Here is an 18,276-nt window from a genome sequence, read left to right as displayed (position 1 = left end):
ACAAAGTCAGGATTGTGCGGTGATAAAGGTGTAAATCTGTGTTGGTAGAACCGCTAGTATTCTGCAACGATTTCACCTCAGCAGAGACCTGTAACTGTCTCTCTCGCCCTCTCTCACTCTATGTATATACATATACATACATATCACACCAGTGGCTATGTTTATGCATTTAAAAGAATGTTATGGAAATGCATATTTTCTATTGAATGGTAGTTTTTTACTTACTGCAAGATCAGAAAAGCCAACCCCACAAGTGGAATCCATGCATCTAGGCTACAGTGTAAGGCTAAGGCCCCGCTCCCTCAGTCAGCGCGCCCGCACTGCAGACAGGCGGGGCGCTGACAGACACAGACCGCGATATGCGGTCTGTAGGGAGCGGGAGGGGGAGGCTGCTGATGGAAGGTAATCAAAAGCAACACACACACACAGGCAGGCACTCACGCACTCAGGCACACACATACATAAACACAGACAGGCACTCACGCACACATACACACACACACAGAGAGAGAGGCACTCACGCACACACACAGACAGACACGCTGCTTTTCCTCCACACTCCTCCCCGCTCCCCGAAGCCTCTCCTCCTCCCAAAGCCTCCCCTCCTCATTGGCTCACAGCCACACCACGTGACGCGTCGACGCTAGGGATTACAATTCTCTTGAATCCCCTAGCGGCTGACGCGTCACAGCGTGTAGTGAGCTGTGCAGCCAGGGGGGACCGGGACCGGCTCGGGAGGATTCCCCTGCTGGTGGGGAACTCTCGTGTGGCCGCCAGCGCCGCCGGGCGCAGCGGGTCCCAGCCCTAACCTATCTAACACCTTCACAGTACATAGATCAGGGGTCCCCAGCGCGGTACCCGCAGGCACCATGGTGCCCACCAAGCCTTTTGTTGGTGCCTCTGACAGTCTGGTCAGCCAGTTGATAATACAGCGTTGATCAGGGTCTCCAACACGTCCATCACGAGCTCCCGGTATCTCACCGGCTGCCAGTGAGTAGCTCACCGCAGTACTGCTGACAGCTGCTGGGGGTCTCTCGTGTCGGTCCGCAGCAAAAGTCGGGCCCAACTTCCGCAGCCGCGAGTGGGATACACCCCCCAAGGTAAGTGTATCTTGTATGTGTGTATCGTGTGTGTGTAATTTGTGCGTGTGTATTTTGTGCGTGCATGTGTGTGTGTCTGCAGGACAAAATCAGTCTTTTTAAGACTAAATATAACTATCCCAAGTTTTAAAAATCCATATGTTTGCCATTTTCTAAATTTATTAGAACCCGAGGATGACGCATACTCTACTTTTCAGTGTCATTTCTTGATTATTTTGTAAAAGTCAAAACTTTTCACAAGTTTGGGGTAATCTGTTTTAATATATTTAATATATTTGTCAATGAGATCTCATTTAGCGTACAATATATACACATGTATGTATGCAATCCAAGCAAAGTCTACATGCAACGAAGCACAGCTAAAGCAGGACAAAAAAACGAAGGATCATTCACGGGTAACTCCCATAGAAAAATAGAATTTATTAAGATCACATGGGCAGCTTACAGGTTAAAAGCAACACCTACGCGTTTCGTGCACCGCGATTTATACAATCCTGGTACAGTGGCAATCTGATTACGTACATGGAGACTCTCACCTGCGATTTATACTATCCTGGTACAGTGGAACTCTGATTACGTACATGGAGACGCTCTACTGCGATTTATACAATCCTGGTACAGTGGAACTCTGATTACGTACATGGAGACTCTCTCCTGCGATTTATACAATCCTGGTACAGTGGAACTCTGATTACGTACATGGAGACTCTCTCACCTGCGATTTATACAATCCTGGTACAGTGGAACTCTGATTACGTACATGGAGACTCTCTCCTGCGATTTATACAATCCTGGTGCAGTGGAACTCTGATTACGTACATGGAGACTCACCTGCGATTTATACAATCCTGGTACAGTGGAACTCTGATTACGTACATGGAGACTCTCTCTCCTGCGATTTATACAATCCTGGAACAGTGGAACTCTGATTACGTACATGGAGACTCTCACCTGCGATTTATACAATCCTGGTACAGTGGCAATCTGATTACGTACATGGAGACTCTCACCTGCGATTTATACAATCCTGGTACAGTGGAGCTCTGATTACGTACATGGAGACTCTCTCCTGCGATTTATACAATCCTGGTACAGTGGCAATCTGATTACGTACATGGAGACTCTCACCTGCGATTTATACGATCCTGGTACAGTGGAGCTCTGATTACGTACATGGAGACTCTCACCTGCGATTTATACAATCCTGGTACAGTGGAGCTCTGATTACGTACATGGAGACTCTCTCCTGCGATTTATACAATCCTGGTACAGTGGCAATCTGATTACGTACATGGAGACTCTCACCTGCGATTTATACAATCCTGGTACAGTGGAACTCTGATTACGTACATGGAGACTCTCTCCTGCGATTTATACAATCCTGGTACAGTGGAACTCTGATTACGTACATGGAGACTCTCTCCTGCGATTTATACAATCCTGGTACAGTGGCAATCTGATTACGTACATGGAGACTCTCACCTGCGATTTATACAATCCTGGTACAGTGGAACTCTGATTACGTACATGGAGGCACTCTCCTGCGATTTATACAATCCTGGTACAGTGGAACTCTGATTACGTACATGGAGACTCTCACCTGCGATTTATACAATCCTGGTACAGTGGCAATCTGATTACGTACATGGAGACTCTCTCCTGCGATTTATACAATCCTGGTACAGTGGAACTCTGATTACGTACATGGAGACTCTCACCTGCGATTTATACAATCCTGGTACAGTGGAACTCTGATTACGTACATGGAGACTCTCTCCTGCGATTTATACAATCCTGGTACAGTGGCAATCTGATTACGTACATGGAGACTCTCCTGCGATTTATACAATCCTGGTACAGTGGAACTCTGATTACGTACATGGAGACTCTCACCTGCGATTTATACAATCCTGGTACAGTGGAACTCTGATTACGTACATGGAGACTCTCTCCTGCGATTTATACAATCCTGGTACAGTGGAACTCTGATTACGTACATGGAGACTCTCTCCTGCGATTTATACAATCCTGGTACAGTGGAACTCTGATTACGTACATGGAGACTCTCACCTGCGATTTATACAATCCTGGTACAGTGGCAATCTGATTACGTACATGGAGACTCTCTCCTGCGATTTATACAATCCTGGTGCAGTGGAACTCTGATTACGTACATGGAGACTCTCTCCTGCGATTTATACAATCCTGGTGCAGTGGAACTCTGATTACGTACATGGAGACTCACCTGCGATTTATACAATCCTGGTACAGTGGAACTCTGATTACGTACATGGAGACTCTCTCTCCTGCGATTTATACAATCCTGGTACAGTGGAACTCTGATTACGTACATGGAGACTCTCACCTGCGATTTATACAATCCTGGTACAGTGGCAATCTGATTACGTACATGGAGACTCTCACCTGCGATTTATACAATCCTGGTACAGTGGAGCTCTGATTACGTACATGGAGACTCTCTCCTGCGATTTATACAATCCTGGTACAGTGGCAATCTGATTACGTACATGGAGACTCTCACCTGCGATTTATACGATCCTGGTACAGTGGAGCTCTGATTACGTACATGGAGACTCTCACCTGCGATTTATACAATCCTGGTACAGTGGAGCTCTGATTACGTACATGGAGACTCTCTCCTGCGATTTATACAATCCTGGTACAGTGGCAATCTGATTACGTACATGGAGACTCTCACCTGCGATTTATACAATCCTGGTACAGTGGAACTCTGATTACGTACATGGAGACTCTCTCCTGCGATTTATACAATCCTGGTACAGTGGAACTCTGATTACGTACATGGAGACTCTCTCCTGCGATTTATACAATCCTGGTACAGTGGCAATCTGATTACGTACATGGAGACTCTCACCTGCGATTTATACAATCCTGGTACAGTGGAACTCTGATTACGTACATGGAGGCACTCTCCTGCGATTTATACAATCCTGGTACAGTGGAACTCTGATTACGTACATGGAGACTCTCACCTGCGATTTATACAATCCTGGTACAGTGGCAATCTGATTACGTACATGGAGACTCTCTCCTGCGATTTATACAATCCTGGTACAGTGGAACTCTGATTACGTACATGGAGACTCTCACCTGCGATTTATACAATCCTGGTACAGTGGAACTCTGATTACGTACATGGAGACTCTCACCTGCGATTTATACAATCCTGGTACAGTGGCAATCTGATTACGTACATGGAGACTCTCCTGCGATTTATACAATCCTGGTACAGTGGAACTCTGATTACGTACATGGAGACTCTCACCTGCGATTTATACAATCCTGGTACAGTGGAACTCTGATTACGTACATGGAGACTCTCTCCTGCGATTTATACAATCCTGGTACAGTGGAACTCTGATTACGTACATGGAGACTCTCTCCTGCGATTTATACAATCCTGGTACAGTGGAACTCTGATTACGTACATGGAGACTCTCACCTGCGATTTATACAATCCTGGTACAGTGGCAATCTGATTACGTACATGGAGACTCTCTCCTGCGATTTATACAATCCTGGTACAGTGGAACTCTGATTACGTACATGGAGACTCTCACCTGCGATTTATACAATCCTGGTACAGTGGCAATCTGATTACGTACATGGAGACTCTCTCCTGCGATTTATACAATCCTGGTACAGTGGAACTCTGATTACGTACATGGAGACTCTCACCTGCGATTTATACAATCCTGGTACAGTGGAACTCTGATTACGTACATGGAGACTCTCCTGCGATTTATACAATCCTGGTACAGTGGCAATCTGATTACGTACATGGAGACTCTCCTGCGATTTATACAATCCTGGTACAGTGGAACTCTGATTACGTACATGGAGACTCTCACCTGCGATTTATACAATCCTGGTACAGTGGAACTCTGATTACGTACATGGAGACTCTCTCCTGCGATTTATACAATCCTGGTACAGTGGAACTCTGATTACGTACATGGAGACTCTCTCCTGCGATTTATACAATCCTGTTACAGTGGAACTCTGATTACGTACATGGAGACTCTCACCTGCGATTTATACAATCCTGGTACAGTGGCAATCTGATTACGTACATGGAGACTCTCTCCTGCGATTTATACAATCCTGGTACAGTGGAACTCTGATTACGTACATGGAGACTCTCTCCTGCGATTTATACAATCCTGGTACAGTGGAACTCTGATTACGTACATGGAGACTCTCTCCTGCGATTTATACAATCCTGGTACAGTGGAACTCTGATTACGTACATGGAGACTCTCCTGCGATTTATACAATCCTGGTACAGTGGCAATCTGATTACGTACATGGAAACTCTCCTGTGATTTATACAATCCTGGTACAGTGGAACTCTGATTACGTACATGGAGACTCTCTCCTGCGATTTATACAATCCTGGTACAGTGGAACTCTGATTACTTACATGGAGACTCTCACCTGCGATTTATACAATCCTGGTACAGTGGAGCTCTGATTACGTACATGGAGACTCTCACCTGCGATTTATACAATCCTGGTACAGTGGAACTCTGATTACGTACATGGAGACTCTCACCTGCGATTTATACAATCCTGGTACAGTGGAGCTCTGATTACGTACATGGAGACTCTCACCTGCGATTTATACAATCCTGGTACAGTGGAACTCTGATTACGTACATGGAGACTCTCACCTGCGATTTATACAATCCTGGTACAGTGGAACTCTGATTACGTACATGGAGACTCTCTCTCCTGCGATTTATACAATCCTGGTACAGTGGAACTCTGATAACGTACATGGAGACTCTCTCCTGCGATTTATACAATCCTGGTACAGTGGAGCTCTGATTACGTACATGGAGACTCTCACCTGCGATTTATACAATCCTGGTACAGTGGAACTCTGATTACGTACATGGAGACTCTCACCTGCGATTTATACAATCCTTGTACAGTGGCAATCTGATTACGTACATGGAGACTCTCACCTGCGATTTATACAATCCTGGTGCAGTGGAACTCTGATTACGTACATGGAGACTCTCACCTGCGATTTATACAATCCTGGTACAGTGGAGCTCTGATTACGTACATGGAGACTCTCACCTGCGATTTATACAATCCTGGTACAGTGGAACTCTGATTACGTACATGGAGACTCTCACCTGCGATTTATACAGTCTGGTACAGTGGAACTCTGATTACGTACATGGAGACTCTCTCCTGCGATTTATACAATCCTGGTACAGTGGAACTCTGATTACGTACATGGAGACTCTCACCTGCGATTTATACAATCCTGGTACAGTGGAACTCTGATTACGTACATGGAGACTCTCACCTGCGATTTATACAATCCTGGTACAGTGGAGCTCTGATTGCGTACATGGAGACTCTCTCCTGCGATTTATACAATCCTGGTACAGTGGAGCTCTGATTACGTACATGGAGACTCTCTCCTGCGATTTATACAATCCTGGTACAGTGGAGCTCTGATTACGTACATGGAGACTCTCTCCTGCGATTTATACAATCCTGGTACAGTGGAGCTCTGATTACGTACATGGAGACTCTCTCCTGCGATTTATACAATCCTGGTACAGTGGAGCTCTGATTACGTACATGGAGACTCTCTCCTGCGATTTATACAATCCTGGTACAGTGGAGCTCTGATTACGTACATGGAGACTCTCCTGCGATTTATACAATCCTGGTACAGTGGAGCTCTGATTACGTACATGGAGACTCTCTCCTGCGATTTATACAATCCTTGTACAGTGGAGCTCTGATTACGTACATGGAGACTCTCTCCTGCGATTTATACAATCCTGGTACAGTGGAACTCTGATTACGTACATGGAGACTCTCACCTTCGATTTATACAATCCTGGTACAGTGGAACTCTGATTACGTACATGGAGACTCTCTCCTGCGATTTATACAATCCTGGGACAGTGGAACTCTGATTACGTACATGGAGACTCTCACCTGCGATTTATACAATCCTGGTACAGTGGAACTCTGATTACGTACATGGAGACTCTCACCTGCGATTTATACAATCCTGGTACAGTGGAGCTCTGATTACGTACATGGAGACTCTCACCTGCGATTTATACAATCCTGGTACAGTGGAACTCTGATTACGTACATGGAGACTCTCCTGCGATTTATACAATCCTGGTACAGTGGAGCTCTGATTACGTACATGGAGACTCTCTCCTGCGATTTATACAATCCTGGTACAGTGGAGCTCTGATTACGTACATGGAGACTCTCTCCTGCGATTTATACAATCCTGGTACAGTGGAGCTCTGATTACGTACATGGAGACTCTCTCCTGCGATTTATACAATCCTGGTACAGTGGCAATCTGATTACGTACATGGAGACTTTCACCTGCGATTTATACAATCCTGGTACAGTGGAGCTCTGATTACGTACATGGAGACTCTCTCCTGCGATTTATACAATCCTGGTACAGTGGAGCTCTGATTACGTACATGGAGACTCTCTCCTGCGATTTATACAATCCTGGCACAGTGGAGCTCTGATTACGTACATGGAGACTCTCCTGCGATTTATACAATCCTTGTACAGTGGAGCTCTGATTACGTACATGGAGACTCTCTCCTGCGATTTATACAATCCTTGTACAGTGGAACTCTGATTACGTACATGGAGACTCTCCTGCGATTTATACAATCCTGGTACAGTGGAGCTCTGATTACGTACATGGAGACTCTCTCCTGCGATTTATACAATCCTGGTACAGTGGAGCTCTGATTACGTACATGGAGACTCTCTCCTGCGATTTATACAATCCTGGTACAGTGGAGCTCTGATTACGTACATGGAGACTCTCTCCTGCGATTTATACAATCCTGGTACAGTGGCAATCTGATTACGTACATGGAGACTTTCACCTGCGATTTATACAATCCTGGTACAGTGGAGCTCTGATTACGTACATGGAGACTCTCTCCTGCGATTTATACAATCCTGGTACAGTGGAGCTCTGATTACGTACATGGAGACTCTCACCTGCGATTTATACAATCCTGGTACAGTGGAACTCTGATTACGTACATGGAGACTCTCTCCTGCGATTTATACAATCCTGGTACATTGGCAATCTGATTACGTACATGGAGACTCTCACCTGCGATTTATACAATCCTGGTACAGTGGAGCTCTGATTACGTACATGGAGACTCTCTCCTGCGATTTATACAATCCTGGTACAGTGGAGCTCTGATTACGTACATGGAGACTCTCTCCTGCGATTTATACAATCCTGGTACAGTGGAACTCTGATTACGTACATGGAGACTCTCATCTGCGATTTATACAATCCTGGTACAGTGGAACTCTGATTACGTACATGGAGACTCTCACCTGCGATTTATACAATCCTGGTACAGTGGAACTCTGATTACGTACATGGAGACTCTCACCTGCGATTTATACAATCCTGGTACAGTGGAGCTCTGATTACGTACATGGAGACTCTGACCTGCGATTTATACAATCCTGGTACAGTGGAGCTCTGATTACGTACATGGAGACTCTCTCCTGCGATTTATACAATCCTGGTACAGTGGAGCTCTGATTACGTACATGGAGACTCTCACCTGCAGTTGTCTCTTACCTGCAGTTGTCTCTCACCTGCAGTTGTCTCTCACCTGCGGTTGTCTCTCACCTGCGGTTGTCTCTCACCTGCGGTTGTCTCTCACCTGCGGTTGTCTCTCACCTGCGGTTGTCTCTCACCTGCGGTTGTCTCTCACCTGCGGTTGTCTCTTACCTGCGGTTGTCTCTTACCTGCGGTTGTCTTTTACCTGCAGAACATTGGGACTTTTGTTACTGTTTATAATTTTAATTATATTAAAGCTTATTTTTTTTTTACACACATATATGAAGTTTTTGTTTTTACACTTTTTTGGTGTGTGTTTATGTATCTACATATATTTGTGTGTAGTTTTCCCTAAGCTATATACATATGTGTAGAAAGAGATATCTACACGTGATTTTTACTTTTTTGAGAGAGGGATATTCATATACTACAACAAGTATACATGAAAACTTCCCCCAAGTGATGGTAAATAGATAGATGCATAAATAAAATGCTTGATAACAAAAATGTCTAATGTTCAGTCCCTATGGAGTAGTAGCTGCCGTAATAGTTATCATGTGTCCAAGGAAACTGAAGGATGAGTCAATTAAAAAGTTCCGGTCCTAGTGGGTGATAGGCTGCTGCTTTTTCAGAGGGTGTCCTCTACTTCCTGATTATTGGGGAGAAGCGCAAACACACAACCAACATAGTGTCATCTGAAAAATACAATTTAATATATTGCACAATAGGCCATGAAAGCACCAAACAGAAAATGTGAAAAAATAAAAGTATAAGAATAAGTTCTCAGCGCATATCTGTAATAAAATCAGTCCTTGTTGAGCCCATCCAAACATACTGCCCGTCTCCGTGGGCTGTGATGTCACTGGATGGGTCGTTGATAGGCACTGCTTACAATCCTACGCGTTTCATAACTTCTTGTTGCTTCACATCATATTAAATGGTATTCCGTTTACACTACGTTGGCGTGGTTTTTGCGCTCCTCCTCTTTAGTGTATATGTGTGTGTGTATGTATATGTGTATATATACACCATCACGTTTTAAGTTATGGTGGGTGAAAAAGGCAACAAGATGTGTGTGTGTGTGTGTGTGTGTGTGTGTGTGTGTGTGTGTGTGTGTGTGTGTGTGTGTGTGTGTGTGTGTGTGTGTGTGTGTGTGTGTGTGTGTGTGTGTGTGTGTGTGTGTGTGTGTGTGTGTGTGTGTGTGTATATGTATAAATATATGTATATAAATATATATATATATATATATATATATATATATATATATTTCATGTGTGTAATAGGCACACTTCAAGGAAAGGTGAGTCTATTGATTCAATGTAACGGCTGTCATTCATATATTTTTTTTTAAGATTAAAGTATGTATTATTTCTTTATTTATTTTAAACCCTGTTTCTAAGTATTCAGAAGTAAGAAACAATCACATTTCAGGCATTTTCATCACCAGGTTTATAATCTTTGGTAAACTACCCAGCAGACTGGGGAGGACTTCACACAAACTTGTTCCCACGCTAGCTCACAAGCTCCATTCTAGCTACAAAGAATGCTAAAGAATCTCTGGAATTTCATTTATCTTGCACCATGAAAGTTGATGCACCACATGTCTGATGTTTAAACGCAGGCAGGTAACCCCGGAGGGGGGGTGCGGTTATTTGTGGATTGGCTTGCTGTATAAGAGGAAATTTTAAAACAAACACATTTATTAGCCATTTAAAATAGGAGTGGTAAAGAAAAGGGGGGAAAATATGTCCTTGTTTATAAAAAAAACAAAAACGCGTACGCTCTGCTAGGCAGTCATGTCCCCCAGTAGTTGTGTTACCCCATAAAAAGACCACACTGTTACATAAACCAAGCAGGAACTGGAAGCAATGACACACAAACGAGACACATGATTTTGATAAGGATATTTTCATATTGTTATTTAAATGGGAAAACAGTGCAATGCGTTATAGTTCCTAAGAATAACATTTTTCCTGGGGAGCTATGAGAATATTTAGCAGAAAGAATTTGCTTCAGCCAGCCAGTGTCTCCATATACAGTAATATCAAGTATTTTAGAAGATGCACCCTTTGTGATGTTTTTCTTTTTTTAGTCTTTCAATCTTGAAGGGCCAGGAATAATTATCTGCTTTAGATGTTTGTGTCTAGTTAGGTAAGAATACTATGACATAGGAATTCATTACAGTCCAGAGAGTAACTTCAAATAGAAGTATATTTACAGAAATCTTTTTTTTTTCTTTTTCTTTTTCTTCCCAGTAGGGTATTACACATAAATAAGAAATTCTCAATGGGGCACAATTATAAGAGTCTTGGAGGGGAAAAGGTTACATCAATATTTCTCCAAAGCAGAAAATTACTAGAGTATTACACAGTGACGTAACTGATCAGAATAAAGGTGGTTTTAGACAAACATTTTGTTTGAACTGTATAAGTGGAACTTCCCGTTAAAAGTTGTAGAAGAATTTCATTTTTAAGCAGAATTATTCCAACACACAGCACAATTGTTGACCATCATCCCACTAGTTACAAATATATTCTCAAAATAAAGGGTGCTAGTTGTTACCAAAAGGTGAACCTATGTCTCTTCCATGTTATAGTAAGTAAGTAGAGATATCCGTGTTAGTCCAGTTGCGAGTAAATGAGTACTTCAGTATTAGGTGATACTTTTTTTTTTTAAGTTGGACTACAAATTGATATTAGAAGACAAGCTTTTGGCTGACCTGAGGAAGAGAGAGAACTCTGCAAAATGTGTCTTATACAGTAATATCAATTGTTAGTCCTAATAAAAAAGGTATCGCCTAATATTGAAGTACTTGTGTGGTAGTAAGGAAATTTATGTAGATGATCATCACTCGTCAAATATGAAAAGGATTCTGTCTCCGTCTTCACTCTTGTAATTTCACATTGTACATCCATGTAAGCGTCTCTTCCCATGTATTTAGGGGCCACAATGTTTCTAGGCTGTGTAAGTGATGACTGTCCGTGTACGTGCAGCCACGTTATAACATCTCCTGCCTCTTCACCTCTCATTCCAATTTGTTTCCCTTTTCCTTCAACATTTTATTGTACACCGTTCCCCATCATTTCCCTCGTGCCTTCTCTGGAAATGTGGGCAGTAGCAAATCATGCTAGTGTGTTGCAATGGGGACACCACCAAAGACCGCACATAACCGAAGGAGTCACAGAATATATAGCAGTAATGGCATGTAAAAAGCACTTGTATTTTGGGGAAGATTCACGGTTTCTTTTTTTCTGGTGCAAAGGTAGCTGGATTTATTTAGAAATGTGTTCTTTATGAGAAACTAAAATAAGCCATGTAATTAAGGGGATTTATTCCGAATCGTGCTAATGTCATGGATACTTGTTGTTTTTCCATAGGATTGCCTTAAAGCTTGTCAAGAACAGATCGAGTCTGTGCTGGTAAGCAGCCTTCGGCAAAGCGGACAGCAGTCACAACAAAGCAACCCCTCGAAGGCCGTGGATGAACTAGACCAGGCCAGCACTCCCACAGACGTGCGAGATATCAACCTGTGAGGAGACCAGCACAGAAAGAGTCTGTCTTGTTCTTTCTTTTTAGAACAAAGCCTTTTTTATCCGTTCCCTCTTAAAAAATATTTCAAGCTATTTTTAATACAAAACCCCCCTGAATTTTAAAGTGTTTGGTGCCTTTGGAAGGGAATCCCACAATATATTTGATAAATGCTGTTCTATTTTATATTGTTGAAATTAAGTGCTTATAAAGGCATAACATGTACCCTAGCTAAATAATTGCAAGCCTGCGTTTGTGGGTTCAGACGTACGCATCATTTTTTACATGATGATGTTGTTGCAGACATCCTTCTTATGTTTCACAAAGGAAGTGAGTGTGTGCGTTTTTATGGTTTAATTTTTTAGATTGCAAAGACTAATGGATTCTAGGAGACAAAGTAAGGAGAGATCCCTAACATGATTGAACCATTTTTGGATGTAGAAGATTATTTTCGGATCAATTTTAACTTGTGTTGTCTATTTTTATTATCTAGAGAGAGGTGCTTATTGGATCTCTTGTTTAGTTCTGGTTACTCTTGCTGTCTATGGTAGCTGCTACCGAAGAAAAAGATGCTTTATTTTTGTCTAAAGCAGGTGTTTTATTTTTGGTGGGTTTTTTAATTGTTTCTTTTATTTTATTCCCTACTTTTCTTCCAAATATGGTTCATTTCAGTATGTATCTGGCATATACTGTAGGGGATCCTGCTTATTCAACTGTGGACCAATCCAAAGTAATGAATGTATATTTAATGGGGTCTTAAGAAATGTTGCAACACATTGTCCCTTCTTTGCTGGAGAGGAGAAACTTACAGCTGATATCAACTCTGCTGCCACTCTAATAGAAAGTGCTACTTCGATCCACCCCGTTAGAAACCTTCCTTTCCAAAAACACAACCTTCTTTTTTTCTTCACCCACCCCACAAAGTATTCTGTATTGTTCATGATCTACAGTTTTCATTATTGTAAACCATTTCATTCGAAAAAGCACTTTGAAAATTGTTCCTAGGGGATAAATGGAATGGTTTATGCTGAGCAAATAGTATGCAGCCTTTTAGGACCGACCGATACACACAGACAGGCAGACATACAGAGAGACAGTCAGAGGCACACACAAACACAGACATTCAGGCGCGCGCACCCAGACAGGCAGACACACACAGAGACAGGCAGATACAACACAGAGACAGGCAGATACACACAGAGAGACACCGAGAGAGAGAGAGAGAGAGAGAGAGAGAGAGAGAGAGAGACAGGCAGACACACACAGAGAGAGAGACAGGCAGACATACAGAGAGACAGTCAGAGGCACACACAAACACAGACATTCAGACGCGCACAACCAGACAGGCAGACACACACACAGAGACAGGCAGATACAACACAGAGACAGGCAGATACGCACAGAGAGAGAGAGAGACAGGCAGACACACAGAGAGAGAGAGACAGGCAGACATACAGAGAGACAGTCAGAGGCACACACAAACACAGACATTCAGACGCGCACAACCAGACAGGCAGACACACACACAGAGACAGGCAGATACAACACAGAGACAGGCAGATACGCACAGAGAGAGAGAGAGAGACAGGCAGACACACAGAGAGAGAGAGACAGGCAGACATAAACCCACATACCCCACTGCCCAGTGTATCTTATTAATTTATGGTGTCACTGGATTTCCCGACACCTGTCAGGAATGACAATCCTTTTACAACATTCCGGATACATAGGCGGAAAGCGAAGTGCATTTTTGTAATGACCCTGAAGCATCTTAACCCTTTTGCTGTCAGATAGGCTGGCTGGCTTCTGGCAGCAGAGAGGTTAACTTATACATGTGTAAGAAAATAGCTGGTAACAGACAAATGGTAAACATCAAGATGGAATAGTTTCCACGTATGACAAATGAGTATCGGTGTACTTGAATTTCTTTTCCTTGTGTTCTGTGTGCGCCAGCCGTACGGCGTTAACATTTAAAGCGTGAAAAAGCTGGTGTCACTTTTTTATTTTTTTTTCCTTGCACAATTGTGTTAAGTTGACAAACTCGTTACGCTTTTGGTTTATAAAGATCTTTGCATTTTTTAAGCAAAAAAGAAAGAAGATACAATTGAAAAAGAGCATTGTACTTTGTAAAACAATTGTAAGAATGGAGTTTGGTTTGGCTAGAAGTGATGGTAAAGGATTAAGTGATATATATATTTTTTTTAATTTGTTTTGCGCTGCTAAGGAGCTATGTATGATTTGTTTCATTCTTATTCACATTAACAGTACTTAGCTGTATTGTTTCACTGAGTGTGCTGCTATTTTATAAACATTTTTATAATATATTATTTTACTGCTTACAATTTCCAATCCTGAAGTAGATGGTTAAGTGGAGATATGAGTACTTTGATTTACTGGAAATGCCCTTGTACAGTTTTTCTAATAGTGTGTTAATGACTTTTTTTTTTTTATTATTATTATTACAACCTGCAAAGACGGTATATTTACCTCAGGTTTACTGGATACACAAATGGTTCCCATTTTCACAATACCTCACACTTTCCCGCTGGGAGCCGGGTGCAATGGCAGCTGGGATCCGTGTCTGCACGTTTCTGCTACACATCCCCTTTTCAGTTGTACAATTTACAGCATCATTTCATGTTTGGGACTACAGAGAATGAACATGCTGCAATGTTCGCCAGTAACGAGTATTACTACACACTTTGAAAGTTTTAATGCTTAATGAACCAAGACCCCAAAAATAAACATTATTGGAGCAACCAATATTTGAAGCTGCTGACTTACATTGCCAACCAATAATGTCCTCTTACCCCCAGTATGGGAAAGTGTCATGCGCGTTAACACTGCGCGTTAACACTGCGCCTTACAGAACATTCCGCGGGACCCAGCTGGCGAGGATCTGCATGTTGAGAGTGCATTATGGGAAATGTAATCATTTTGGGGGGATTTGGATGTATGTAGAGCTACTCCGCATGTTGCAGAATGTTCATTTTTAGGAGAGGAGGAACTCCTCCTACTCCCACCCCTCCCGGAATATACTGTAAATGCTGCTTTAAGATAGCTGAAGCATCACGGCTCCCTGTCTGGTTCAAGATTCCTTGCCATGGTGGAAAAAAATGAGGTTGAACAGCAGCATATGCTTTGCCAGAATTATTTTTACTATTTGAGGACCAAATGTTCAGTAAAGATTGTCATTATCACAATTAGGAAAAAAATAAAAACCTTTTATATTCTAGTTTTAGGAGTCAAGGGAATAACAAGCATGTACATAATATGAGGACATGTACATAAGACGAGGAGAGGCAAAATCTATCTTATGGCTAAGAAAAACTGGGCATATGATATTGCTAAGTAGGCATTCTCACGCTCTTTGGTGAGCATAGCATCAGTTTGAAAATTTATAGTAATAAGAATTAGACGTAAAAACCAATATTTTGATCCTGGTGCATTTCTGGGTTGAAATGAATGAGTTATATATATGTGTTAAAAGTATGTAGCTATATAAACCAGCTGCTAGACAACCTGCAAAGAATCCAGCTTGCTCCATAACAATTCCTTATAGAGAAGTTATGGCATAGTGATTCTATGCACAGAAATGTGCAGGTTACACACCTGCCATGGCACCTGTGTTATCTAGGGCAAATGAATCTCTGTGTCAGCCTATCCATCTGTGATAGAGTACCTAGAATCTTTCCCCCTTTCTTGGAGGCTGTCACGTAGACCAAAGTGCCCCAAATGTACTGCCGGGCGGCATGAATGTCACTTACTGTAATTATCATAGTAAACTACTCTAGAATTAAAAAGGTATTATATTGCGTGCCAGGAAATGCCTAGCCTTTATGCCTAGCCTTTATGGATTCATTGTAATCCACATGAAAGAAAGAAAATAGTTTAACTGTCTTGTTGATTTCTGGTTTCCTCCCTGGGCATGTTGGGAACAGAGCCCGTGTGGGTTGGCCCTAAGCCAGTAGGAACAAGGCATTTCTATCCAGTTGCTTTTATCTGTGTACTACTAACCAGTAGAAAGCAGAACGTGGACGTAGGAAGTTAAGAATGTGCTACTCATTTGTGGCAATTGCTTAGACATTGAAATGTGTTTTTAATTTAAAAGAACAAAAAAATGAAACCTGTATGTTTTTAAGAAGTGTATCATACAAGTTGCCAAAGCCTGAACTTCTGAATTGTGTTGCTATTTGAGGGCTAAAATAAGACTGCTAATGTATACTGCTGCTTCAAATTAAAGACCCATTTCAACACAGCTTCATGCATATCATTTGGAGTGAAATAAAACCTAATATTTATTAGTGGCTGGGTTTTAGCATATTTGTTTTTTATAGCAACTTTGATTTGTAACTGGAGTGATAAAAACACAGGATTTCCAAAGTTTAGGACATAAACATGATGCACATCTCTATGAAGTGTGGTGGTCATTGTGACTAACACAAATGTTTCATTTTAGATCACTCTGTAGGAGTGAACCTTGATGGTGGCAAACAGTAGATACACAGTTGTAAATGTATTAACTCCTTGGATCTTTTGCCGTTTTTATAAGTTAATACTGCCTTTTATCCAAAGCACATTTGTGGAATCTAAGGCACTGTAAGCCTTTCCAGCATCCAAGGAATTGATAAGCAGCTGCTGTCAGTGTCTACCCATCAAGTCTTTGACATGGAATGAATGATCTTTCAGTCTTAGCCACTGTAGTGTTTCAAATGGCGACATATACACATAACCAAATGTTATGATAAAGATGCTATGTAAAATGCTGCTGGCCGTATCTTTCAATCGCTTTTCAATGTCCCCAACAAACAAATTGGCCAGTGGATTTTTTTCCACCATGTTCAATAAAATGTACCTCAATCACTCTGCGTTGCACAGTCTTCTCGCAACTTTTTTTTTTTGCTTTAATCAAGTGTGATGCCATATCAAGTCAATGTTATTCTCACAATGTTCTGTGTAATGGTGTGGACAATTATATGGTCAGGGGAAGGTAGAAAGTGTAGTCACAAATTATGTTAAAATAAAAGTGAATTTTTAGCAAGTATGTGAGATTCTTATGGCGGATAAGACTGATACCATGTAGTTTTAATTACATATTAAAAGGTCTTGTCTGATCAGTGTTAAGTTGTTGTTATTAATAACATGTTTGTTTTTCACTAGTTTTTAAAAGATGGATTCATGAAATGTGTTTTGAGGGTATTAAGTATGCTGTATGGACAATAAACTCACCTTGACCTAAACTGTCTGGTTTGTTTTTATTCTTGGTATTTCTATAAAAGGACCTTTACTTAAGCAAATAAGACAACTGTCTTAACAAAATGGTTTGGCAGAGTGTGAGAGACCTGATGGATACCCTACTAGACAAAATATTTTAATTCTTGCGTATTGCATCTTCTAATCGCTAAGAAATGTGGTGAAAACACTTAATAGTAAAGAAGTCAGTACAGGCATACCTCGCTTTAACATACGCAATGGGACCGGAGCATGTATGTAAAGCGAAAATGTACTTAAAGTGAAGCACTACCTTTTATCCACTTTACAATGCATGTTCTGTACTGCAATCATCATATATGTGCATAACTGATGTAAATAATGCATTTGTAACCAAAATAAATACAGTAGGCTTTATTAAAATAAAATCTTTAATGTCAGCTGATTTTTCCTATAAGTGCTGACAGATACAACATTGATGAATGGAAAATTATTTTAAAAATATGTAGGAAGGATGAAGGAGAGGGCATATCTTCTACTGTACAGTATTTTTACTGAAAGGGCATGAAGGCGAGGTGCATTTATTTGACTGACTGATATATTTTTGGGACTTTGATTTGTGACTTTGGTGACAACAATACAGTACAGTACAGTGTTTTACAATGCTGGGCTTCCTTAGGCCGCGCGTATAGTGCCCACGACCGGCGACGTCACCCATCCCCGCTAGCGAAAGTTATATTTCGCTTTGCGGCGGCGGCGCGGGCTCCCGGGCATTTGATT

The 18,276-nt window shown here is 41.7% G+C and overlaps 1 protein-coding gene across 1 annotated transcript in view; it reads left to right on the top strand.

Moving 5' to 3' along the window:
- The window catches only part of CCND2 (cyclin D2), a 69,581-nt gene extending 52,056 nt beyond the window's left edge, over positions 1-17,525 (top strand). Inside the window, 1 exon segment of the mRNA XM_075603084.1 lies at positions 12,135-17,525. Coding sequence (XP_075459199.1) covers positions 12,135-12,290 — 156 coding nt within the window. The 3' untranslated portion in view covers positions 12,291-17,525.
- The last annotated feature ends 751 nt before the right edge of the window (positions 17,526-18,276 follow it).

The sequence above is a fragment of the Ascaphus truei genome, chromosome 5 (genome assembly GCF_040206685.1).
Source record: "Ascaphus truei isolate aAscTru1 chromosome 5, aAscTru1.hap1, whole genome shotgun sequence".
In the NCBI taxonomy this organism is placed as follows: domain Eukaryota; kingdom Metazoa; phylum Chordata; class Amphibia; order Anura; family Ascaphidae; genus Ascaphus; species Ascaphus truei.
The sequence above is the reverse complement of the archived record's forward strand: the minus strand, read 5'-3'. Positions and strand labels throughout refer to the sequence as shown.